The sequence below is a fragment of the Notothenia rossii genome (genome assembly GCF_949606895.1).
Source record: "Notothenia rossii genome assembly, contig: scaffold_45, whole genome shotgun sequence".
NCBI lineage: Eukaryota > Metazoa > Chordata > Actinopteri > Perciformes > Nototheniidae > Notothenia > Notothenia rossii.
This window is the reverse complement of record NW_027639483.1, coordinates 52,705-79,629: the sequence shown is the minus strand read 5'-3', so window position 1 is coordinate 79,629 and position 26,925 is coordinate 52,705. Positions and strand designations below refer to the sequence as shown.

The following is a 26,925-nucleotide window of genomic DNA, read 5'->3' as shown; positions in this document are numbered from 1 at the left end:
GAAGGGTAAAGCCAGACCAAAACAATCTGTAGATGAAAAGTTCCTGACATGGTGAGGCTGTGCTGTAAATTGTGCATTATTCCAGATTCAGGGGACTAAGTATTAATTTGCCTTTGAATATAATACATATATCAATCAATATATCAATATAACCTGCCTTCATTGTTTTTTTTTTTAAATAAAATGGCATTACCCTTTTCCTTAAACCTCTGGAGTGTGAAGTGAAGGTATTTTCTCAATTTTTAGATGTCTCCTTAAATCCACTTTTAAATGTACTTCTTATAACATGGCATGGTGTTACATGTCAAAATGTTCAGTAGTCTCTGGTGTTGCTAGAAATGCAAATTCACTCACCTTAGAGCACTGTCTTATGAGAAACCTAGCTTAGAAATCCGATTTTTGGAAAACTTCAAAACTGTTGTGAAACACATATGTACTCATGTCATCCATTTTTTTTGGTGTTTCAGATTTTGTTCACCAAAGTCTTTGGTTCACAAAAGTAGTGAAATATATCAATTACACTATAAGCCTATATAAAAGTGTTGTTCATGTCTAAAATGAAAATGTGTAAATTATAATTTAGAGTAAAATATTTCCATCCCTCTACTTTCACCACAGAAAAGTTACATCAGGACTGAATAATGACTTCATATTCCATACCAAGGTTTATGTGATGTGTACAAATACAAATTCAGCATTTCAACTTTATTTTTCAACCAACTATTTATGTTAACATATGAAACTGTAAAATCTCAATATTTCCAATATCAGAACTTTTTCAACCAACTATTCATTATAAATGTAAAGACAGGGGGTCTTTGTCCATGGTCTTTGTCTGTCTTCCAAGACAGTGGGTCTGGCTGCTGTGTAGGTGGGGCTGATGGTGCATGGCCTGCTGGTGGCTGTGTCGGAGGGAGGTAGGTGGGATTGTCCCGGGTTGATGCTGGTGGCTGGATTGGAGGTACGTCTGCTAGGCGAGACTTCTTTGCTGGCTGGGTTGATCGCGATGGCTGTGGTGGAGGCCTTTGTACCGAGGTGTATCTTGATCTTGTGGCAGGGACAGATGGAGGCCGCTGTAGTGATGCTGGTCCTTTGGTCCTCGGTGGTGATGGCTCTGGTGAAGGCCCTTGAGCAACGGTAGATCTTGACCTTGGTGCAGGCACAGATGGAGGTTCTTTCTCCTAGGCCCAGGCAGCTGTGAAATCTGAAAGAAATATCGGACAATAATTACTACTAAGTTCATTCAAATAAAGTTCAAGTGGAATGTTTCTAAAGCACAAATAACAATGACCAACTAAAAATAAAATGGAGAGGCGGGACAGGAGTCTCTCTCTTACACAGGTATTTTCCAGTTATTTCCCATTCAATATAAAGTCACAGACACAAATATAACTACATCTATAGGTGTGTATGTGTGGGACGAATACAAGTTGATGTTATTCATCTACACATGTTACCTCACTTTTACACACAGAAATCACTTTTACACAGAGTAAACGTTTACTAACGGAGAGTCTATTTTGTCACAAGAGAAAGTTCATGACTATCGATAAGAATACAAACAATACCTATGTGGGATTCACCATCAAAAAGTTTGTTCTCTTTTATCCTCCTAATGACACGCTCTACATGAACCCTCAGTCTGGCAATGGCCTGTGTCTCCCTCACCTCATAGGCTGGCATTTGCTTCTGCTTTGACAGAAAAGGTGGGCAGTACACCTTGCATTTGCAGCAATCGCTGATCAGGAAGCTCTTATCTACCATCACTGCTATGTTTTCAGTCAACAACGCAGCTATTCCAGATTGTTTGAAAATCTCCTTGTCGCTGACAGAACCACCATACAGACTGGAAACAAATGTCACTGCGCCATGTGGGGCTATGCCAACCAGGGCTTTCATGTTGCAGTGAGATTTCTATGTAGAATACATTTCACTTTGGAGGAGGAGTGAGGATGGTGTTTGACACCTCAGCTCTGTGCAATCCAGGATCACCTGTGTGTCTGGGAAATCTTTGAATGCCTCTGGGAGGTGGGCTTGAACTTCTGCAGGTGTAAGCCAGATGCACTGTGACCCCAATAAAGTTGTAAGAAAACTTGTCCATGTTGCAATGATGCGGCTCACAGTGGACTGGTGTACGTTGAAGCGGTTTGCAAGGTCCCTCTCTTTCAAACCCACCGACAGGAAGCATAGAAAAAGGAAGAACTCGTCAATTGGCTGAAGCAGCTGTCTCTGGAAGATAAAAACAAAAAAAGGTTACTATATTAATGTCATGAGTGTAGCACACTATGGGAAAAACATTAAGTTGTTTTAGTTCTCTGATGTATTCAAAAAGGATTGAGTACTTTAGCCTTTTAGCCTACACAAAAGCAATGAAATGTCGGAGAGACATTTTCCCTTCAGTTTGTGTTTAGATTGTGTGTTAAAAGAAACGTAACCTACCGTTGATGGACGTGCGTGTGTAACCACTTCTTCATTACTCTTGGCAGTTGATATCGCTCTCGTAACACAAACCATTTAATGAATTGAAGGCTCAATTAAAAACCAGAAGGCCATCAGGTGGTTATAGCTCGGGAATCTGTACACAAAATACACATGTCAGTCATTAATTGACAGTAAATACAATCGTGTTAACTGTAACACATGGGCTAATGCTTTCCTCTTGTTTGCTATAATACATTACAATTCAAATAGACTGAGTAAGAAGGCACTAGGTGCAGGTATAGTAATCTACAGCAGTAAAATGTAGCAACTACATTAGCAGCAGTAATAATAATCTAAAACATACAGGGAACATTTTACACACAATGACTACGTTTACTCTTCATTCTTACGTGTGCAACTGGGGGAAACGCAGTGGATATTGACATACTTTTACTTTGGTAAGGTTTTGAAGATTTCCACTTGTAGTAAAATATTATCAGTATGTTGTTAGTATTAATATGTTTTACTCCACCACATTTAGTTAACCTTCATAGTTTCTAGTTACTTTTTATATATGAAAACACAGGATTTATGATTCTACATGTTCAGTTCAAGAGTATTTTAAAACCATAGTATTTGTACTTATACTTCAGTTAAGTTGAGTACTTATTCCAACACTGCATGCATATAGTCAGCGGTCACACGGCAGGTAAACAGGATTCTTTATAAGCTAACCCATCTCAAAAACTTGGATAGAATTTAGCCAAAACATTACCTTGTATAGAATCGGATGTTGTCGTCGGAGCCAGCAAACCTCTGTTAGCAAAACTCTCGCTGGACTCTTAACTCCTGCAGTTGCTTCTGCAGATCCTCCACTGTTTTGGAGTTGTCTTCTGCAGCTTGAGAGGACATGTCCAGTGAAGCTGCTTCTGGGTCTATCCGCCTCATGCTGTCCCGCACTCTGCGTCTCTGTATCCACATCTGCTGGGCCTGCAGCTGTGCCCTGACAGATTCAGGGCCAATCTGGTTATTCCCAGCCACTATCTCCTTGATGAGGTCGTCTAGTGTAGCATCTGAGATGGTGGAGTATGTCCCAGAGCGCAGCATGTGGAACTGCCTGAAAAATAAACATGTTTTAAATATATGAGACCTACGGTATTCAGATTTACTTTACAACATGCATAGTGTAACATGGCTACAACCCCTCCTTGGGATGTTTACAATAAATTGAGACAAGATGGCACTTCCAATGTTGAAGACATTGCTACATACCTCAATCGCCGTCTCACTGTGCGCAGAGATACTTTTAATATCTGTGCCATCTTTGTTGCTGTAAAACCACAGCTCCTCAAAAAAGAGATTTGCTCTCTGGAAATGCTGAATTGTGGGGGACCTCGACCACCCAACAAAATGAGTGGGGCGTGGTAGCCAGAATGACCTGCAACAACAGCAAAACATTAGATTACATGTATTGTCATTGTTGTAAAAGCAACGCATTTATGCCGTTGTGCCAGAAACGCACACAATGCGTCTATTTTATTGTCATTGCCCAGCCTAAAGATACTTAAAAAAAAAATGAAATGCAGTTTGGCATTAAACCAGTGGACATGCAATACACTATAGTTGTAGTATACAGTAAGAACAAAAGCATAAATGTGTATGGGCATAGAGATACATAGTTGCAGTCTGTGTCTTCCAACCCTGAAGACAGAGACTCCCCCTCTGGCACCCTTTCAATGTCCTCATTCACACGTTTGATGATACGTGGTGTACTACAGATGGCCAGACTGCCCTCGACGGGGGAGGGGGAATAGCGTCTCCTCTACTGTGGCAGGATATAAAGGTGGAATTTGGAGTACAGTTTTAAGTGGACAACTCGAGACTCAGAGCGTCTTACCAGAATGTTGTAATTAATAGCTGGCAACTACAGATTAAAAAAGGTGTTTATATTGGTATTACCCATATTTAAAACAAATAATTACTTTAAAATGTATTGGCCTGTTGGACACTTAGTACTCAACAATACTAGCACTGGTTTATCAACGAAAGCCTATGCTAAAGTGAACAATTATCACATCGACCTACCTTGTTGTGCGGGTGTGGTAGGCCAAGATCTCCGGACTTCAAGTATATATTCCCGAAGGTCCTGAAGTAAAAGATCAGCTGTAGGGACGTTAATTAGCCTGCCCCGTGACCACTCGAGGCTCCTTTCCATGGTTTCTAACCTGCCAGTAAACGGTTTGGTGAAATAGGGGAGAAGACAGAATTTGTAAGTGTGAAAGATCTCACACAACCTCAGTTTACGTTACATGCAAAAACAAACTACATTCCTTTGTGTTGGTAGTAGCGATAGGCTTGGCCCTTACCTCGTTACTGTGGATTGTAACACGGCATGACCGGCATCATCTGTTTGGAGAAGTCTTGTGCAGTCATTTATTGTCCTTTTGCAACGCAAGATGAAGTTTCTCGTGGACATTTTTCCGGCTGCTGCTACTGCTGCTGCATGCTTATAGAGAGGCGAAGTCCCTCCCTTTCCGGTTGAGCTCCATGGGACCTTATTTCGGAAAAGGTATGTATTGAAGTCAATGGAGAGAGAAAGATTATCTTTCGATCCCGTTTGAATTGAACCACAAATTACACATATGATTTTTGTCAATTTAAAAGATAATTTTGCAAGTCAAAAAAATTGAAATGTGTCGTAAAACTGTGAAGTAACACTTTTTTTTTGCCTGAAACCAGTCAATGACCTACATCTCCCGTCGCGCACCACACACCAAGACGGCCGTCACGTTGGCACATTTCACTTCTTTCTAGTTGCGTATTTTTCATAGTCTTATATTTCAACAGTTTTACGACAAACTGAGTTTTTTGACATGGAAGTGATTGTTTAAGATGACAAACATCATAAGTGTAATTCGTGGCACAATTCAAACGGGATCAAAAGATAAGTTTTCTCTCAAGATATATTGCCTGATCTTTTCCCTAACAGCCCTGATACCGAAAATTCATGGTATTTTTCTTTCTTCAGTGTCTGGAAAAGCACAATTATGTTGTTTTTCCGGTTTTGTAGACAACGAAAAAAGTAAACAATCCTTCCTTTCTAAAACAGAACAAAGAACACAAAAATGATGCAATGTGCAATTGCAATTGCACTGAAGAGAAACATTCGAATTACATTTTTTTTTTTTTTATAAATTAATACATCTGAGGCTGATCAATTCCCATTTATTTGAAACATGAACGCAGGCGACAGGCTACCACCTTAAACAACTGGAGAATAGACAGCTGTTGCCAAGCAGTTGGGACAATTAAGGTGAAGCAGACCTTGGAATACTTTGCATTTATACAAAGATTGTAAGTGAATAAAAAGAGATAACACAAAAAAACGTTTCCTTTCCGAGACTCGAGCCCGGCCCTCCCGGATATTAGACCCTTTGACCGTTAGTCTACAAGCAGATAGTGGATAGATTTAGTTTGAAAGATATAACTGGAGTCCACCCACGCAGCGTCGAAGTGCGCATATTTTAGATATTTAATCATATATTTTCTAATATAAGGGGTAGAAATATGATTCAGATAACCGCATAAATATGTGGGCACATTTTCAATGTATATTGTCTTGTATAAATTAAGTTATACTCTCGAAGGCATGTTTATGTTAAATATTGTATATCATTACAAACAGCAGAGGGCAGTATAGGACACGGAAAGGCCTCAGTGGGCATGCCGTAAAAGGGAATGTGTTGCTGAGCGCATGCCGTAAAGTAAGTGTTGTTATTATGTGTCTGCCGCAGACTTGGCATTCTGGCTGGAACGGAAACAACGTTCCCTCTGCTTCATTCATTTCTCCTGTTCAACAGGTTAGTAGTGTGTACAAAGATTATGTCATATTTCGATCTAAGAAGTGTGTTTGAAACTGTTCTTTATGTGTAGTTTAATGTCATTCTGTCAGCTAGTTCGGCTCCACTACAGTGGCTAATGGCGTCCGCTAGCTTCTTTGTTCTTCTATGTTACTAGGTGTATGACTCCCGTGCAGTAGTTTGGCTTACATTTCAAGTGTATTCTGCTTGTATAAATATGTGAAATGCTGGTCTGAGTTCATAATTGTTCATATTATTGAAATTCTAATAGCGCGCTAATGCTATGCTAATATTGTGCCTATCAGTGTACAACAGAGCCAGGTTAAAGTGAGTACAGTCAACCGGGTTGTGTGTGTTATCACTGTATTATATACTGGAAATGAAGAAGGCTTTAATCCTTCATAAAAGTCATAATATGGCATGTGGATTTATTTCCATTTTTGATTAGAGAAAAATACGTCATACAGTTATTTTGATTTGCTAAATGTAAAGGTATGTTTTTTTTCCTTCAGATTTCACAGCTGCCTGGGCCTAGTGGCCCAGAGGCGGCGTTTATCCAGCAGCCAGAACCTTCATCTGTGCCGGCCCCCAGGTCAAAATCTACCGTGGCTCAAAGACCTCCACCACAGCCATCACCACCAATGACCAGAGGACCAGCATCCCTACAGCGGCCTCCACCTCCATCTGTGCCTGCCACAAGATTAAGATACACCTCGGTACAAAGGCGTCCACCACAGCCATCACCACCAAGGACCCGAGGACCAGAGGACCAGCATCCCTACAGCGGCCTCCACCTCCATCTGTGCCTGCCACAAGATTAAGATACACCTCGATACAAAGGTCTCCACCACAGCCATCACGATCAACCCAGCCAGCAAAGAAGTCTCGCCTAGCACACGTACCTCCCATCCAGCCACCAGCATCAACCCGGGACAATCCCAGCATCAACCCGGGACAATCCCACCTACCTCCCTCCGACACAGCCACCAGCAGGCCATGCACCATCAGCCCCACCTACACAGCAGCCAGACCCACTGTCTTGGAAGACAGACAAAGACCATGGACAAAGACCCCCTGTCTTTACATTTATAATGAATAGTTGGTTGAAAAAGTTCTGATATTGGAAATATTGAGATTTTACAGTTTCATATGTTAACATAAATAGTTGGTTGAAAAATAAAGTTGAAATGCTGAATTTGTATTTGTACACATCACATAAACCTTGGTATGGAATATGAAGTCATTATTCAGTCCTGATGTAACTTTTCTGTGGTGAAAGTAGAGGGATGGAAATATTTTACTCTAAATTACAATTTACACATTTTCATTTTAGACATGAACAACACTTTTATATAGGCTTATAGTGTAATTGATATATTTCACTACTTTTGTGAACCAAAGACTTTGGTGAACAAAATCTGAAACACCAAAAAAAATGGATGACATGAGTACATATGTGTTTCACAACAGTTTTGAAGTTTTCCAAAAATCGGATTTCTAAGCTAGGTTTCTCATAAGACAGTGCTCTAAGGTGAGTGAATTTGCATTTCTAGCAACACCAGAGACTACTGAACATTTTGACATGTAACACCATGCCATGTTATAAGAAGTACATTTAAAAGTGGATTTAAGGAGACATCTAAAAATTGAGAAAATACCTTCACTTCACACTCCAGAGGTTTAAGGAAAAGGGTAATGCCATTTTATTTAAAAAAAACAATGAAGGCAGGTTATATTGATATATTGATTGATATATTTATTATATTCAAAGGCAAATTAATACTTAGTCCCCTGAATCTGGAATAATGCACAATTTACAGCACAGCCTCACCATGTCAGGAACTTTTCATCTACAGATTGTTTTGGTCTGGCTTTACCCTTCACTGATTGGTTACAGACACTTTGAACTTATTGGCTAAGGAAATCAGAAGGAGGGGCTCATTATCATATTAAAAACCGCGCGAACATTCGCACGTATATTGGCCCGTTTTTTCGCGCGAAAAAACGGACCTCCCCGTATGTTCGCGCGTTTTTTCACCCCCGTATTATGGCACTTTTGGCTTTCCATACTGGGTCCTCAGGAGGACCCAGCCTCTGAATTGGGACACAGCTTATATCTCCGGTCAAGTAAAGCTAATATGTGTTTAGCTAGCTCACGCTTTAAAAAGATATGTAACTACAACTGATTTACTTGCAATAAACATTAAAATATTGGAGGCATGCGGTGCAGCACATTACCTGCTTGGCGAAGTCAGACAGAGAGGAATAAATAAATTAAAAACATCTAATTTTGACAATAAAAACCGACCAATAGGAACGGTAGACCATTTGCTTGGCACTTCCGGGTATTTATCCCTGTTAACAATACCGTGTAACTGTCACGCTTGAAGGGGATTAACATCGATGTAATACATGAATGTAGCCTTTGTTTCTGCTGAAAGAGGTGTCGACCAGCTAGGGCCACAAGAACATCGGCGAAATCGAGTGTGAGGATTAAAATATAAATTAAAAACATCTAATTTTGAAAATAAAAACCGACCAATAGGCGCGGTTGAGCCTTTGCTTGGCACTTCCGGGTATTTCTCCACTGGTTAACATGGGTTAACAATACCGTGTAACTGTCACGTTTTGAAGGGACAAAACCGTGACATATTCACGTCTCCCAGCATGGTAAAACGTCACATGTTCACGTCTTGCCGTTATACTGGGTTGGTTAAATATGTTCGTTATTCTCGCGTCCAGGAGAGAAGCTTTAAAATGAGTCTAAATGGAGTCTCTGAGAAGATTCAAATGGGATACTTTAATTAAAAAAGGCGCGGTAGTGTTACAGACAGAATATTGTTCAGGCAGAAAACAGCTGTGATCCGGTGTCGGTACCAGATGTGTTCGGGGTACCATATGTGTTCGGGGGCCGTCTCTTACCAATGACGTCACGCATTGTACGCATTGTGATTGGCTGTACGGTAATTTACCCAGGGGTGCTCGGGGGCAAATCACATCTACAGATCATGACGAACCGAATTGAATTATTCCTATGCTCGTAGCGTGTGAAAATGTTTGTGAAAAACATGTTAAAAAAACATGAAAACGGAGCAATGGCTGTACGCCATTGGCTGTACGGCAACTCAAGAGGACCATCATACACGGTCAAATTCCGAACATTTAAACATAGCCTGCACTTCATTCTTTACTTTGTCCGTTATTATATGTAGAATATGAACTACCTCTCTGAAAGGTCCCAATGTGTTCATTTTGATGGGCTGTCTTCTGAGTGGTTAAACATCACTAAAGATTTTCTGACTTCTGACTGCTTTGGATATATAATTACACCACAATAAGGTTTTACTATCACAGTGCACTGAGATTTGTGACAAACTGTAAAGCACTTACGCATCTCTGTACACTGTAAACCAAGGCAGTTTTGCCATCACTTACTGTACTGAGGCTCAGTCACTGGTACATTTTCATTTAGAAAAGCCATGTTGGATAAAGTACCATCTTATATCTGCTCCCTGATCTCTCGGCAAATTGAAAGTACTTATTGCCTGAGATCTCATGATGTGGTTTTATTAAATGTGCCAAGTGCTAGGACTGTCTTAGGGAAGAAAGATTTTAGATGTGCAGCTCCACTAACTTGGAACAGTCTGCAAAAAGAATGTAAAATTACCAAGCTGGTACCACTACATGTTTTTAAAGCTCGGTTGGATGCTCCACAGTCAGATGCTGTTGGTACCTGTACATGTAGATAGATATGTAAATTGTAATCCCTGTAATTTTTGCTGTATGATGTCCTTTTGTTGTTCTGTTGTTTATGTTTTTATGTCTTCATGTGGAACCTACTGCTGCAGGTCTCCCTTGAAAAATAGATCATTGATCTCAATGGGATTTTACCTGGATAAATAAAGGTTTTGAATTGAATGTCGAGCATTAACTGCAAGTCACTCAAATGCATAAACTGGAGAATAATTATGTTACAAGTGTTACAGAAAACATATCCAAGTGTAACAAACATCCAGTATTAACCTTACTGTTTTTTTTACTAACAGTAACCAACTAATAATTTTCATGAAGTGCATATTTATTCCAAACTCACAATATAGATATATATATATATATATATATATATATATATATATATGTGTAATAAAACATAATGCACAATGGTACACAGTATCCAAACTCTTTAGGCACTGGTCAGAGGCATTCATGTAAAGCAGATCACCAGAATCCAATACTGGTAAAAACGTTGCAGAGATCAAATGTTTCCTTGTCTGAAAGGAGAAACCTAATTTTAAAACAACATTTTCAGTGTGTGACTTGAAAGATAAGTTCTGATCAATAATAAAACCTAGATATGTGTATGTAGTGACCCTTTCAATGTCAATGTCAGTCCCTTGAACAGTACAAATGTTGGGGAGAAAATAAGTTAACTTTTTGCCATTTGGGAATATCATGAGTTTGGAGTTGTCTGCATTTAATACTAACTTGAGTTGAGATAAATGGGATGGAATAACATCAAAGGCAGACTGGAGGAAATCAAGACTTGCTCTATAGAAGAGGATGAACAATAAATAACAGTATCATCTGCATAAAAATGGAAAGCAGCATTTGAAAGATTATTCGAGATTATTTACATACAGTATATGGTGAAATTATTGGTCCTAATATGGAACCTTGGCGCACACCCTTTCAAATCAAATCAATCAAATCAAGTTTTATTTATATAGCACATTTATAAACGATTTTTGGTCGAGCCAAATTGCTGTACAAATAATAAAAAATACCCTACAGTAAAGACATTTTACAGCTAATACAACAGCAGTTTGTTCAGAATATCAGTATGAGAAGAAAACGACACCCTTTGTCCTTAGACCCTCACATCGTACAAGGAAAAACTTCAAGAGAAAACCCACAGTTTAAAGGGAAAAATGGGAGAAACCTCGGGGAGAGCAACAGAAGAGGGATCCCTCTCCCAGGACGGACAGACGTGCAATAGATGCCGTGTGTAAATCGAAGAGATAATACATTTGCAACATAGGTAGACCGAATGTTAGGAAATGCATGCGTCTATAATAATAGGATGAATCCACGAAGATGTCAACAATCCTGTGGGAGCCTTCAGGGAGGCAGCACGACGAGACCCAGGCAGGACCGCAGAGACAGGTTCAGCCACGACCCGAAGTCCACGACTTAATCCAGAACTCAGGATAGAGGATCCAGGATGCGGGACCACAGCAAGAGGATCAGCCTCGACTCAAGATCACATCAAGACACAAAAGAAGAACAATTTGGCTGGGTTAATCGGAACATGAGAATACACAGATTCAGACAGACAGAAGGAAGAACAAGCACTCCCTTTGGAGTGATTTTTTTTAAATATTGAAGTTAAATGCATCAATCTGGTGCACTTTGAGAGCAAAATGAAGAGATATATGGATACCTCTCAACATACATATGAAACAACTGTAAACAGTTTTACTTTGTCTTTATGGATTCGATTGTGGACTTGATTGTGATTGCTGCACATTATCCCTTACTTAATAAATACTTTTTTTTGATAATCTATTATATAGAAAAGTATATCATATTGATATATAATATATAATTTATTGATAATATATAATATAATCAAATATAACAATCAAAACGAAATAAGTAGTATTAAGTATTAGGGCTAAGAAAATATTGTATATGTGAAATAGTTGTATGTATTGATTTAAATTGACATGCATACGCTAAGAAAAATAGTCCGTTGTTACTGTTTGAACTAACGTACCAACGGCACTGAACATATTACATATTACCTACCATATTACGTTTTATACTTCTTACCTTCGATTTCTCTTGTTCTTCTCCTCATTCGTCTTTGTTTTTCTTCAAGTTTTATTGTATTTCTTCAAGTTTTTATCTTGTTGGTCGAATGCACTTAAGCGTCAGCTAAATACAATGTAATGTAATGATCAAAAAACCCCTCTATACTCTAGACAGCGTGGGTAAATTACCGTACAGCCAATCACAATGCGTGACGTCATTACGTCGTGACGTCGTGACGTCACTGGTAAGAGACGGACCCCGAACACATATGGTACCCCGAACACATCTGGTACCGACACCGGCTCTCGTGAGCAAGAGAAGAGAGCGAACCCCTCGTCCGGTGCTGTTATATATATATATCCTCTGCTGGCTCCTCCCCGCAAGCCGGCTCGCCTCGTCTCTAATGTCCGTTGTTGCATTTAAACAGAGGATTGGTACTTTTCACATTCAATATATGCTTAACACGCCTTTTCTCCTCATATTCTCTTTCATCACTTTTCATTTAACGCATTCTAAATGCTGTAATTCATACTTTAAAAATACTGGAAATACTTCACGGCCTTTTGGTTTCCGGTGGAGTTCCGGATGTTGTCACATGCTACTCTCGTCTGTAAAAAATAATGTATTCAAATAAACTGTACCTTCATTTAATATTCAGCATGGTAGTATCTCGACATCTATAGTTGTAGTGTTAAATCAGTAGGTTTCGGTTTGCACCACTCCATGTCATTTCGCTACTAAATTCACCTCTTTAGGAAATCGTATATTAGCCACATGCTAAATGCTAACCGGAGATGAAGGATTTTCAGAATAAAAGCTTAACAACTGGTTGTGCACGAGAATTTCTGTTTTTTTCAGTATAAAACAGCGTTTAAACTGACGGTATGTTTAAGCTACATTATACCATCAAAACATTGATTTTAATTTCTAACACCGCACAGCATAAGTTACCATGGAGATCTAGCCTGCTAAAAAAAGAACCAGCTTCGTCGGACCGGAAACCCCGAGTTTTCCCTGAAGTTAGCTCGCTAAGCAAAAATCCTGGTTCGTAGTATACCCCCCAGGTCTTCAGGCTCCATTGAATCCCCCTGGGGTTCTTGTGCTGAGAGAGTAGTTTGAGAAAAAGTGTTTAGAGAGTACTTGTCCATGGACACGTGAGTTTGGCAATTTACTTGTCCGAATACATTTTTCACTTGTCCAGAATGGACACAAATTGGGGCCACTGGAATCTTCTTCTTTGCCATCGTATTTGACATTTTCCCACGGTTTTTACAACACCGCCAACGTAAGTGAACGGTAATATTTTACTGCATCACACATAGGGTTGGGTATCATTTGGATTTTAACGATTCCGGTTCTGCTTTTCGATTCCAGTTATTTTCGGTTCTCGATTCCGGTTCTTAAGTCCCATTACAAACTGAGAGAAAAATATATTTATGAAAACATTAAGTCAAATCTGTATTCCTATTTACAAATTACTTCATACTGTTTAATTTCGAACGGTTATTGAATACAATTATATAAAAATAATATCTGCATTGTTTAGTTAGTTCTAAGTGGTGCAGTTTGAGAATGTACAATTGGCCCAGTCTCCTCTGATGTTACACTGCAACCTGCCTGTGAGACAGAGTCCAACCACACAGTCTGTGTGTCCAACACATGTCCTGCAACACACATGCTGCAACCTGCCTGTGAGACAGAGTCCAACCACACATGTCCAACACATAGGCCTAATAATAATAATACATTATATTTATAGCCTATAGGCCTAGCGCTTTTCTAAAACTCAAAGACGCTTGCAAGCTTACACATGTCCTGCAATACACATGTTGCAGCTGCCCAGCTGCTCACTGTTTGTAAAAGTAAATAAATAGTATTTTCATTTCAATAATGTACTTTCTATACGCTTCATAAACAATACTGACATCTGTTGGGGCAGAATCTCTGCTCCGCGCCGTTCTTATATGAGCGGGTTCTCAAAAGAAGGAAAAATTCAAAGCAGCCAGGATAAGGGTTAAACAATAATCTGCTTTAATGGCACAAACATACAAATACTTCACCTAATCACGAAGCACTCTGCAGTGTACTCCGGGCTCAGGTTCTACCACCGTCTGAGACACGTCTCAGGAACGGCCAGTCAAAAACAAGAGCGCGAACCAAAAGAAAACACAGGCTTTCATACTAAAAACACAGGAGGAGGTGTGTGAATGCTTCCCCCAGAGGTCATCTTATTGGGAGAGACCAACACATGGCCTGTCGTACCCAATCAGCGCGACACAGCAGAAGAAACCCGGAAACAAAAAGTCTCTTTCAGTTTGACGAAAACCAGATACCTTTTGGTGTCTGGAACGAACCTGCTCTAAACAACAAGTTTCCTTATCTTATTTCACATCTTGCAGCCAGCACACACAGACGAACGGTGGGACGTGTGCTTTTTCGCACACTGGAGAGGGAGACAAAGACAGGAGAAAGGGTTAGATACATCTAGCAACCTATAGGATGAGAAATTGCTGACCTATTTTAAACTTACCTTGTGTTTTCACTCTCTCTTAGGTCCCTCTCTCTTTGCCATCAATCCAAAATCAGCTGAGCTGCAACATAATACAGAGGTAATAATTAACAGAATCAAAAGGACATTATATGGCTCTGCTAAAAACACTCACCCATAAGTTACGTTTTTGTTTACTGTTTGGAAGTCTCAAATATGCACTCTAAATCCATATCAATAGCGATGTATCACAAAAATAGCTCTCTTCCTTATTATTGTGTAACGTTAACTATATTATACTAGCTTGAACTCCAAGATGGATATCCTCATTTCACCACCTCCACCCACTACAATCACACGCCCCAATGTTATATTTAACTCCCTCCTCCACCCCGGATAAAAGCACGTTAAGAAGCCCCTTTTCTCTAATTCCACAACGTTGGAGGAAATAACAGTAAGAGAACGGATTAATAGGCTGTTCGTGGTTAACGTGTGTTGCTCACTTTATCCGGTATTCTAGCCTTATCTGTTATCTGTAAGCGTAAAATATACTGATTTAAGGGATAATCCACTAACATCCTTTAATACACATGTTAATTTGACTCAGATGTGCTGATAATATCCGCAATATAAATCTTTAAACGTCTTCTTACCTTTAAACCGGAGCAAAAGCAAAAGCTACCGGAGAGGACGCTGGCGTTGACTGTTCGCCGCCTCTCCGCCTCTGTCACCCTCTGTCACCCACCGCGGTGAATTTGGTTTTAGGTTGGATATTCGACGGACATTCGCGGAACCGCCAGCAGCGTCAGTTTCCCGGACCCGCCAGCAGCGTCAGTTTCCCGGACCCGCCAGCAGCGTCAGTTTAATGGGGAGATCTTCTCCGCGAAACGAGGCTTTCATTTAGGGACCATCAACAAATGACTTTTACAATTACACAAGAAAAATGTTCTTTTTAATAAATCGACAGCTTCTCGATCATGATGCGAATATGAAGCAAATTCACTCCAGAGCATACAGTTATTGAACACACATTTTAATACTTTAAATACGTTTTATTAATAGTTTTGATGGAAACATTTGCTTATTTCTTCAATAACTTCCAGGTCATGTGACCTAATCACTCAAAATCAATGTTGGGTCAAAGAACTACATTGGCTAAATAAGAAACACCTCTTTTTATTGCATTTTAATACTTAAAATATTTTTATATTAATATTTTAATGCGAAAATGAGCTTATTTCTTCAATACCTTCCAGGTCATGTGACCGATTCACTCAAAATCAATGTTGGGTCAAAGAACTACACCGGCTGAATAGGACACACCTCTTTTTATTCCATTTTAACCCTCTAAATATTTTATATTAATTTTTTGATGGAAAAATTAGCTTATTTCTTCAATACCTTTCTGGTCATGTGACCGATCCACTCAAAATCAATGTTGGGTCAAAGAACTACACTGGCTGAATAGGACACACCTCTTTTTATTCCATTTTAACCCTCTAAATATTTTATATTAATATTTTGATGGAAAAATGAGCTTATTTCTTCAATACCTTCCTGGTCATGTGACCGATCCACTCAAAATCAATGTTGTGTCAAAGAACTACACTGGCTAAATAGGACACACCTCTTTTTATTGCATTTTAATACTTAAAATATTTTTATATTAATATTTTAATGCGAAATTGAGCTTATTTCTTCAATACCTTCCAGGTCATGTGACCTAATCACTCAAAATCAATGCTGGGCCAAAGAACTACACTGGCTGAATAGGACACACCTCTTTTTATTGCATTTTAATACTTAAATAATTTGTATATTAATATTTTGATGCAAAAATTAGCTTATTTCTTCAATACCTTCCAGGTCATGTTACCGATTCACTCAAAATCAATGTTGGGTCAAAGAACTACACTGGCTGAATAGGACACACCTCTTTTTATTCCATTTTAACCCACTAAATATTTTTATATACATTTTTTGATGGAAAAATGAGCTTATTTCTTCAATACCTTCCAGGTCATGTGACCGATTCACTCAAAATCAGTGCTGGGTCAAAGAACTACACTGGCTGCATAGGACACACCTCTTTTTATTGCATTTTAATAGTCTAAATATTTTTATATTAGTATTCTGATGGAAAAATTAGCTTATTTCTTCAATACCTTCCAGGTCATGTGACCTAATCACTCAAAATCAATGTTGGGTCAAAGAACTACACTGGCTGCATAGGACACACCTCTTTTTATTGCGTTTTAACACTAAATATTTTTATATACATTTTTTGATGGAAAAATGAGCTTATTTCTTCAATACCTTCCAGGTCATGTGACCTAATCACTCAAAAATAAATGTTGGGGCAAAGAACTACACTGGCTGAATAGGACACACCTCTTTTTATTCCATTTTAACCCACTAAATACTTTTATATTAATAATTTTATGTGAAAATTAGCTTATTTCTTCAATAACTAATGTCTCAAAATCACTTTATTAATTGAATACTAGTCTGTACACAATAGAAACAGCTCTTTATATCGGATAATATTACATCCTCTATTTAATATTAATATTTCTATTACAAATTCAGGGTTTTTTCTATAGCTTCCCTGTCATGTGACCCAGTGATTAATGATCAGAAAGTAATACAAACAAGGCTACACAGGACACATGTTTTACTAATCGTCATCATTGAGCACATTTCAAGTATTACTTGCACAAAGGACATTTCCAATATCCTGTCTCTGCCTTTTTAAGGTCTCTGCTGTCCATTGCCAGACACTGGGCATGGTACCATCGTTCGCAGTCATCACACTGAACCTGTTGAAGTGAAAGAAATAATGTATTTATAATATATTTGTACCTTAGATTACCATTCAGTTGTCTTAATACTCAAGTGTTAGTGAGGAATCAGTTGACACAATCATCTACTCCTTAAAACCCACTCCCTGTGTTTTAACATGCTCTATTGTTTTGTTTTATTTTTTTTGTTTTATTGTTCTGTCTTTTACATTTTTTGATTTAAGTATTCCAGTAGTGAGTTTTGCATTTTTTAAATGTATTGTATTTAGTTGTTTAAAATTAAATGTGTTTTAGGTTGACTTTTAAAATCTGTCCAGGGACTACAGATGAAAAATAGCCTCTTGGCGAACTCTGGCATATTTACAGAAATGTTCATAAATGTACACTGTCCCTGTTAAATAAATAAATAAATGTAGACATCACAATTACAAATTTTCTTCACAACAGCTCACCCAGTCTGTGATGGGAGATCCAGATCCTGGAGGCCTTAAGGCAGCACACATAGCACAATAAGTGTGCTCATCAAAGACTGAAACAAGATAACAATACATGTATGTCAGCTTCTATATAAATACATATATATATACATACAGACACCCATATATACATATACATATACATATATTCATATTTATTTACCTGATGCCTCAAGGATTTCGAGAGCCAGTTCTCTCCTCTCCTGTGTCATGTATTTCTTTGAACACTCGAAATTCACATTCGGGATCAGAGGGAAGGATTCCATGACTGCCTTTGCCATCTAAACAAACAACACTTATGTTATGGAGGGTTTTTCTTCTTTATTGTATCGTAATACAGATACAGACAAAAACATGAGACACATTATAGAAAACATCCACCCTTGACTAGAATGCCTCCCAAAACCTTTGATTATTGATATAGACCGGTCCTATTATTGGAATTTTGAGATATTCTGAAGCAAAGTTTTGTCAATTAAACTTTCTGTGTTCAAGTGAATACTAATTTAAGTTCAACAATGTTGTGTCATAATCCAATTGTTGTCAGTTGTGAAAAATACAATAAACAACAACATGATATCGGCATTATACTATATATTGTCCATTGGCCAACCTGCCTGCTAAATATTATGGGGATCAGCATCGGCCTTTAAAAAACCTTTATCGGTCAACCACTACTTTTGACAGCTTTTTTAAATCCGTCCTTGCATTAAACTGTCTTTCACATTAAAAACTCTGCTTGTTAACTGGATGAAAACAGAATCTCTTCAGCTCACCTTCACAACAACGACACCACAGCTACATCCATCCTTTTGAAGTGGGTGACCCATAACGCCTCCCTTCCACTTAACATCCACCCAGTCTGTTATGCTGTGGCGTGTCCTCCTCATCCTGAAGTACTCCCTGAGAAAGGATAATGTCAACACACTTTACATTTCTAATTATGTGGCTCCTAAAGATAATGTAACAGAAATGCATACTGTTTGTATTCACCATATGACCATTTATTTGTATAAGGGGCAGCCACAGGTCAGCTATAGATATCACTGTCTGAACACAGACTGTATCAGACTGTTTAAAATGCTTTCAATGCTGTCTGTGAGTATGAATGTAACTAAATGTGACATGTTTTACGTTTAAATATAGTTTTTCCTTGAATTTTCAAATATCTATTGAATTTTGATTTACTGTATTATTTTGGCAGCATGTTCGGAGTCATCAAGCTCTTCGATGCTTTGAGCTGGATCCACCAGGAATACGGTGCTGGTTTTGGCATGAATGTACTGTGAAAAAGTAAAAGCACTTTTCATCAAAAAAGATTGTTGGTTTCACCATGTAAGTCTTGTGCTTTAACAGAAATAATACAATAACAAAAATAATTACAAACCAGCAACTTCCAGTGGTTGTTGTTGACAAGTACAAAGGACAGGACAGCTTCATAGTTGTCAAATTTGACCTATAATGCCATCAAATAAAGGATTAAAACAAACTTGAAGGCTAAGGTAAAAATAACAACAACATTAGTCTGACAATTATGTTCTTGTGCCATTCATTTGTCGTGCTTAAAACAAGTGTTGGTATGGAAATTCAATAGTAAGTAGATTTATCAGGTGATTTAACTAATGACTATAGTTTCATGACTAATGAATGACTAATCTCAGTTAATTTCCCATTTAAGATCTCAGCCAATGCTTCACTCCATGTACCTAATGGGTGAGTGTGAGCCCACATATCAAATCCACACCTACTTCCCCCTAAAGTATCACCATGCACAAACACAACACACCACACACATAAACATACACAGACCGCACACATTACCTTTGGTAAACTGTGAGATGTTAGCTGAGTTCTGTCCCCGAACAAAATGACACCTGCTGTGTAGTGATTTAGCAACTACATTTTGTTCACAACGCCGAATTTGTCGGCAGCAACATGAAACACGCCTTCAATTACCTGGCAAAAAAAATCATAACAATTTGCCAATTAATGCATATTCCCAGTTATACTGAACTTTAATTCCCTGCAACTTTGAGAATCTTGTGACTGACAAAAGTATCTAGACATTTTTTCAGATACTTTTTGGGCAGAAATCGTTAAATGCTAGATAAAGAAAATGACACAGTGTATAGTGAAACTTCAGACACTTGAAACATGTAGTAACGTATCTCCCCTGTCAACCACTGGTGGGGTCGAAGTGAGCATAGCTCACAGTGGCGGATAAGTAAGATGCGTCCTTTCATCTCTGAGGGGAGCACTGCCACGACCACCTCGGTGTCCTTTTTTTTCCACAGCCAGGTCAACTAAGTCAAGATTGAGGGGAAATAGATGCATTCTGTTTAATATGGACACTTGAGGAATCTTTTAACCCTCCGGTATCACTCTGGACATTTTTGTCCCGAATGACTAATTAGGGTAGTGCATTTGAATGATACCAGAGGGTTAACAATCTTGAATGTTTGGGTGGAGGCCTTGTTTTTGTATATGCACCATCAAAGCTACATACACAAAATATAATTAAACTGTCCATGTGTATGCATTTAACCTCAGTCCCTTTTAGAGTTTTCACTAAATGACATTAAACAGGCTGCTCAGGAACAGAAACTGTAATTGCAGTTTAAAGTCTGATTTAGAAATCTAGTTTCTGTTATAAGTTTGTATGCTGTATTTACATTTTTCATCTTCATATTCTCCCCCTACAACATGCACCTAATCATATTGGGTTATAATACTTCATGTCCTTTGTCCTTCACCTCACTCACCAATTTAGTCCATGCTTTACTTTCTGACAATATTTACTTATTCCATTGTTACAATTAAAATGCTGGAGAACAATTTACACACTCTGAACATAGTAAGTCTTAGAGAAACTCACATTTCCCTGTGCATATTTTTCCTGTTGGTCCACTTTTCTTTTCTTCACCTTTGTGGCAGGTGGGCTCTTGGGGTTGGGTAGTGTTTTTGGTGGATTGAAGTACTTGGACTTGGTGTGACCAGCAGAACTCTCCCGCTTGTTCCACTGTTCCTCGTGGTCATCATCTGGCCTGCTAGGATGTCCAAAGTTTTTGTCCAGAATATGCATTGGCAGATTGTGTTGCTCAATGTGCTCTATATATCTTCCTTGTATTGAGGCATACATTTTGGAGACAAACTCAGCTGGTCTCAGGTACTTTTTGTTTAAAAGGATGGAGTGTTTGACCAACCCAAACCAGAGCTCAACATGGCAGTTGGTATCCCTGGTTTTATGACTTCCATCTTTTTTAGAGGTACCTTTTCTATGTCGCGACAGATCCCCAAGCAACAAACCACTCCACAATGGGAAGATCCCCATGTAGTTTTTTAACAGTGCATCAATGGCACCAGGACAGAGGTAGTGGTTTTTTACATGAACAGCATCGTCAGAGAGAATGTCACACTCTGCTTGGTCCCGTCTGACTTGAAAAGCTTGTGTAAAAGGGGACTTTCCAATAATGTTATGAGCATTTTTTTCCATTTTGCTTTCCTCCTCTCCCATTACATGTCCACTTTCCTCCAGTTTCACGTCCCGAGTTTGCAAAATGCACTTGTCGAGGTACATTTTGCTCTGTTTCACCAAATTAGTGTACTCCTCTGCATCAAAAAGCACACACATATGATAAAAAAACATCAAGGGCTTCCTGCATACTTGTGCAGTTCAGGATGTACGCGAAACAGAATGTTGCATATTCCTGTGTGCCTCTGTCTACAGTTTTTTTTCCAAATGCTTGTGACACAGCCTTCATGATATGAGCAGAGCACAGATGCAGCACAGTGAAGTTAGGAATCAGTTCAGTTTGTCCAGACACTATCTCAAATGCTCTGTCAAGGTACACTGACATATTTTCCCTGTTAAAAGACAGAAGCACACTGTTTATCAGAGCCCAACTATAATCTGTCTCAACCTGTGCTATCTTTCTTTTTGTTGTGTAAGACAACTTTCTCTTAAATTCCATGAGCCAATGGGAAATAGATGGAATGGAATGGCTATTGGTGATCAGTTCTGTGACAGGCAAGGGAGGCTTATCCTTACCCATTCCGGGCAAAACCAAAGCATAATACAAGACCCGCTTATTTTGATCAGGAATTTTCTGTATCACGCTGCCTGTGGCATCAAGGTAGAGGGCCGTAGGTGTTGGCTTTTTCAAGTGCTCAGTCAATATCTTTATTCCAGCATCTGTGTATAAATGCACAGCAAACGGATCAATTTGTAGGTGCTGAAGATAGCCTTTTGATGATGCATGACTGCTGCTCTCTTTGATTATTTTTTGAGTCAACATGAGTTCAAGCATCATGTCATCGTGGAGCCTTGCACTTTTCTTCACTTCAGAGGATATTTTCTTTAATACGTCTTTTGTAAGGCTTCTGCTTATGTTACCAGCCATTATTTCCTCTACTGGTGTCCGTCTCAACATAGTGTAATAATAATTGCTGACACCACTGGTTAAGGCTTTGGAAATTGTTCCTCTTCTCGTGTATTTTGCTGGTCTAAATCGCCTTTGATTTTTATGGTGTATAACTTCACCAATGCGCATGACTTTAAAAAATATTTTTTTATCCGTTGATTTTGGCCTGTTCTTTTTTGAGAAACTGTAGACAGCGTTGCATCCATTAAATGTGCATTTTGCAGAGGCACAGAAAAATGGCGAATTCTTTTTACGGCTATCATTTGTCTTAACATGCTGGTATTTGAAAGCAAGTGTGCAGCATGGATTATTTTTCAAAAATTCCTGATAAAATGTATCAGTCCAGGGGGGACGGAGTTTTTTTTTGCAATGTTTAGGTTTAATTTTGTTCCATTGTTTTCTTGTCATGGCAATTTTGAACTTTTTTGGCCCTGCTTTGCACTTTCTGTTCATTTTTGTTGTCATTTTGGTGGCTGTCTCTGTACTTTGTTGGTCTGACTCTTCTGTGTCTATCTCAGACTGCGGCTGTGCGTTACTTATTTCCCTGTCATCCTGACTTGTGTCCTCGTCTTTCTCACCTGTAGGTGCGCTGTAAGACTGTTTTTCTTCATCGTTCTTATCTTCATCTTTCCCCACAGGCTCTGTCCCTGTTTTTCGTTTGTTTCTTTTTCTTTTTTTATCCTTTTCTGGCCCTTTCTTGTCCTTGCCTGTTTGTCCCTTTCTGTTCATTGTTGTTGTCATTTTGGTGGCTGTCTCTGTACTTTGTTGGTCTGACTCTTCTGTGTCTATCTCAGACTGTGGCTGTGCGTTACTTATTTCCCTGTCATCCTGACTTGTGTCCTCGTCTTCCTCACCCGTAGGTGCGCTGTAAGACTGTTTCTTGATACTGTGCTGTCCATCTCTCCCTCTTTCACTGACATATTTTCCTAAATACAAACATTACAAAAGTAAAAAATCTCATTTAACTACTGTATCTCTTATTGCAAGACTACAATGCAACTTTAAGCAATCTGCCATCCTTGGGTCAATTACAGTAAATTATGTTAACATCCTACTGTGATGGCTGTAGTATTTAATTAAATAAGAACATTAACCCTTATGCCTCCCTAATGAAATGTATTATCCAGGCTACTGTTTAATTTTGCGAGCATTCTGATTGTGTTAAGAATATGACACGGCATTTGGTAAAGATGTTAGTGTTTTGGAAAACATGTTCTTAATAATGTGTAATCAAAATAGTGACTTTCAAATCCCTAGCGAAAAAAATAAAAGTGAATGAACATTTGATAATTATGATCAGCACTGAATTGGGTTAAAAAATGTAAGTAATTGAAAGTGGAACAAAATTATTAACATAGCCTATAATATCATTATTACAGTATTTTTAGATGCAGACATTTTTTTCGTTAGTGTTTTCAGAGTAATGTTTTTAAAAAGGGATTCACAAGGGTTAAGCTTCAACTTAAAAGCCTGCATGGGTCCAGTTTTGCAAATCTGCAACCACCCGAACCCTCGCAGCTCAGTAGCAACTGCGAACCGACCCGTTACACGCAATTATCTTCAAGTCAAATCTGGACCCGACCTGTTGATATAAGACCCACGACCCGACCCGTTGTGAATTTTTGGGGGGGCTAGTGGAGTACTTCGTGACCACAGAGCGTGAACGTTGTGATCAGCTGTTTTAGCGCAGTTCTCCAGTGAGTCTCCCTCCGCAGCCGGTTGGCGTAGTTTTTGGCACAATTCCGTTGTACAGACCGACGTTAACAGCAGCCCCGTCTGTGCACACGGAGACCGACTCTGTCGTCCGGTGATCGAACCGCCTTCTGGAAAAGCTTCACAAGTACCTCGGTACCCAAATGCGCTTTGTGACACAAGTGACGGTACGCAATTCAGATTGTTTCCGCGCATGCGTACCTGCGTACCAGTTATGTGCACCCCTGGATATGGGCCTACGTGTATGTTTTGCCCGTTACCAGACCCGGCGTCATGGGCGAGCCCCATGGGGCCGGGCCCGCCCATCCAGGATTTGGGCCCGCCCATCCAGGATTTGGGCCCGCAGTTTTAATCAGGGCTGAATACAACATTGTAATTGTTTTATTATTATGTTTATGGTTGTTATTTGTAGGGCTCTGTCCTAATATTTATTTTTGTTTTAAACTATGTTGAAAGATTAGTTTAATATCATTTTTTATTTTGCTATGAAATTCTGAATGAAATTCTGAATGAAAGGCTGCGCGCGAGACTGGTTTTTCGCTGGGTTGAGTCATGTGGGTGTTTGAGTGAGATGCGGCACAGCAGCCTGTCAGTATACTCTTGCTAGGTTAGTTTGTCTATTATCATTTATATTTATCTGCAACAATGGATATCAGGAAGTGGTTCATGAAAGGAATATGGCAACTCAGAGAAATTGACTCTCAAGCCGGCTCTCTCACAAACTCCGGTTCTGTGCGCAAACAGACCGCTGCACACGCTATCTGCCCCTCGCTCAATCTCTCTCTCCCTTTCTCTTTATCGCTCAACCTCACTCCACCCTGTGTACGCTCCTCAAGTTTGCCTGCGTGCTTGCCCAAGTCCCCACCCCCGTTGACAATTCAGATTTCCCGGGAAATGTAAGTTTCGGGGTGGGCCCGCCCTGGCAAATCAAATGCCCGCCCAGAGACGTATGTCTGCCGCCGGGTCTGCCCGTTACACAACTATTTTGCGGGTTATCCGCCGGGTATCCGAGGCGGGAATCTGCTCTGGGGCTCATCAAAATTATTTTTTAACAGTACCTGCTTGAAGCACCTCAGTCCGGACTCCACGTCGGTCTTCACCCCAGATGACCCTCAACCACTTAAGATGCTCTTTCTTATTACCTTTAAACACTGTAAGTGTAACTGAGGACCACTGCTCAGTTGTAACATTAACTTCACTAAAACCATGAGAAATTAAAGACCTGGTGATGAAATCTCTACCTCCTGCTTGTTGCCACAGGTCTAAAGCTTTCTTTGTCTTGCCTTTTTTGAAGCGCACCATTTTTAGATCAAACAATGTGATCTGGTTTCTAAAATGTCTTCTTCGTGTTCTTCTTCTTCTTCTCTCGATGTTTGGCGTATTGCAAACAACTTTAAAGGTGCATACCGCCACCTGTACATGAGTGTGAATCGTCATATCATGTCTTAACCATGGTCTTAACTCATGGACGTATCTATGATCTAATCAAAAAATCTATATAAATAAATCAACAAAAATGATATGATACATTATTTGTTCAACCTCACACTCAATGGCGTTGGCTAATTTTCTGTGAAGAACTTATATCAGAACACATTTAAAATGACCACCCACTGTACTACACATTTATATTACAAACAGGAGGTTCGGGGCTAACACGAATGTGGAAATTGTGTGTGTGTGTGTGTGTGTGTGTGTGTGTGTGTGTCTTATCACAACTGATCAAGATGGCCAAATTATGCTCTGCTCAGAGGGCCTTGCAAATGATTTTGGAAGAGAGAGAACCATTTGACGATGATGTAGAGGAAGAGGAAGGTGTATCAGAATGTGTGGGTCACATTTCTGAGAATTCTGAGTCCGACAGTGACTTTGAAGAACACGATTAGATTGAGCATCAGCTAGTTACAAAAAAAAGATGAGCAACAGGACCAGCCGGTCAGCGGGCAAAACAACAAGTAGCACTTTAATTCATGAATCAAGGTTTTTATTTGTCATACGAACATAGCTACAGTGTGGTTATGACGATGAACATCTTAGGTCACAGGATCCTCCATTGAAGCAATAAGCTAATTTTTCCATCAAATTATTAATATAAAAATATTTAAAGTATTAAAATGCAATAAAAAGAGGTGTGTCCTATGCAGCCAGTGTAGTTCTTTCACCCAGCATTGATTTTGAGTGATTAGGTCACATGACCTGGAAGGTATTGAAGAAATAAGCTAATTTTTCCATCAAAAAATGTATATAAAAATATTTAGTGTTAAAATGCAATAAAAAGAGGTGTGTCCTATGCAGCCAGTGTAGTTCTTTGACCCAACATTGATTTTGAGTGATTAGGTCACATGACCTGGAAGGTATTGAAGAAATAAGCTAATTTTTCCATTAAAATATTAATATAAAATATTTAGAGTGTTAAAATGCAATAAAAAGAGGTGTGTCCTATGCAGCCAGTGTACTTCTTTGACCCAACATTGATTTTGAGTGATTATGTCACATGACCTGGAAGGTATTGAAGAAATAAGCTAATTTTTCCATCAAAATACTAATATAAAAAATATTTAGACTATTAAAATGCAATAAAAAGAGGTGTTTCCTATGCAGCCAGTGTAGTTCTTTGACCCAGCACTGATTTTGAGTGAATCGGTCACATGACCTGGAAGGTATTGAAGAAATAAGCTAATTTTTCCATCAAAATACTAATATAAAAATATTTAGACTATTAAAATGCAATAAAAAGAGGTGTGTCCTATGCAGCCAGTGTAGTTCTTTGACCCAACATTGATTTTGAGTGATTATGTCTCATGACCTGGAAGGTATTGAAGAAATAAGGTAATTTTTCCATTAAAATATTAATATAAAAATATTTAGAGTGTTAAAATGCAATAAAAAAGAGGTGTGTCCTATGCAGCCAGTGTAGTTCTTTGACCCAAC

At 39.0% G+C, this 26,925-nt stretch overlaps 3 protein-coding genes across 10 annotated transcripts in view; all 3 read right to left on the bottom strand.

Annotated features, from left to right (window-relative positions):
- Positions 1 to 26,925, bottom strand: part of LOC307027782 (uncharacterized protein) — a 71,207-nt gene that overhangs the window by 43,352 nt on the left and 930 nt on the right. Inside the window, exons 2-3 of one of the 3 annotated variants that reach the window (XM_079696117.1) lie at positions 14,626 to 14,686; positions 14,156 to 14,538 (exon numbers count right to left, since the gene is read on the bottom strand). The exons of the other annotated variants lie outside the window; for them this stretch is intronic. The gene's annotated coding sequence lies outside the window, so the exon portion shown is untranslated. The remainder of the gene's footprint in view (positions 1 to 14,155; positions 14,539 to 14,625; positions 14,687 to 26,925) is intronic. 3 annotated transcript variants of the gene reach the window in all.
- On the bottom strand, positions 701 to 5,555 carry LOC307027783 (uncharacterized protein). Of its 6 annotated transcripts, none has more exons than XM_079696133.1 (7): positions 4,788 to 5,555; positions 4,507 to 4,646; positions 3,694 to 3,859; positions 3,197 to 3,538; positions 2,440 to 2,575; positions 2,122 to 2,229; positions 704 to 1,204 (listed from the first exon to the last, which is right to left on the bottom strand). In XM_079696133.1, exons 1-4 carry the CDS (start codon positions 4,895 to 4,897, stop codon positions 3,241 to 3,243), a joined length of 714 nt encoding a protein of 237 aa, XP_079552259.1. In that variant the 5' UTR covers positions 4,898 to 5,555; the 3' UTR covers positions 704 to 1,204; positions 2,122 to 2,229; positions 2,440 to 2,575; positions 3,197 to 3,240. The 6 variants fall into 6 exon arrangements, with proteins under 6 accessions (XP_079552257.1, XP_079552258.1, XP_079552259.1 ...); XM_079696134.1 differs by having other exon boundaries at positions 705 to 1,204; positions 2,176 to 2,229; XM_079696130.1 differs by having other exon boundaries at positions 707 to 1,204; positions 1,993 to 2,229.
- LOC307027786 (uncharacterized protein) lies at positions 17,243 to 19,746 on the bottom strand. The gene is made up of 7 exons (XM_079696142.1): positions 19,682 to 19,746; positions 19,248 to 19,316; positions 19,049 to 19,143; positions 18,637 to 18,763; positions 18,024 to 18,141; positions 17,837 to 17,913; positions 17,243 to 17,402 (listed from the first exon to the last, which is right to left on the bottom strand). The coding sequence occupies exons 4-7, from the start codon at positions 18,748 to 18,750 to the stop codon at positions 17,292 to 17,294; spliced, it is 420 nt and encodes a 139-aa protein (XP_079552268.1). The 5' UTR covers positions 18,751 to 18,763; positions 19,049 to 19,143; positions 19,248 to 19,316; positions 19,682 to 19,746; the 3' UTR covers positions 17,243 to 17,291.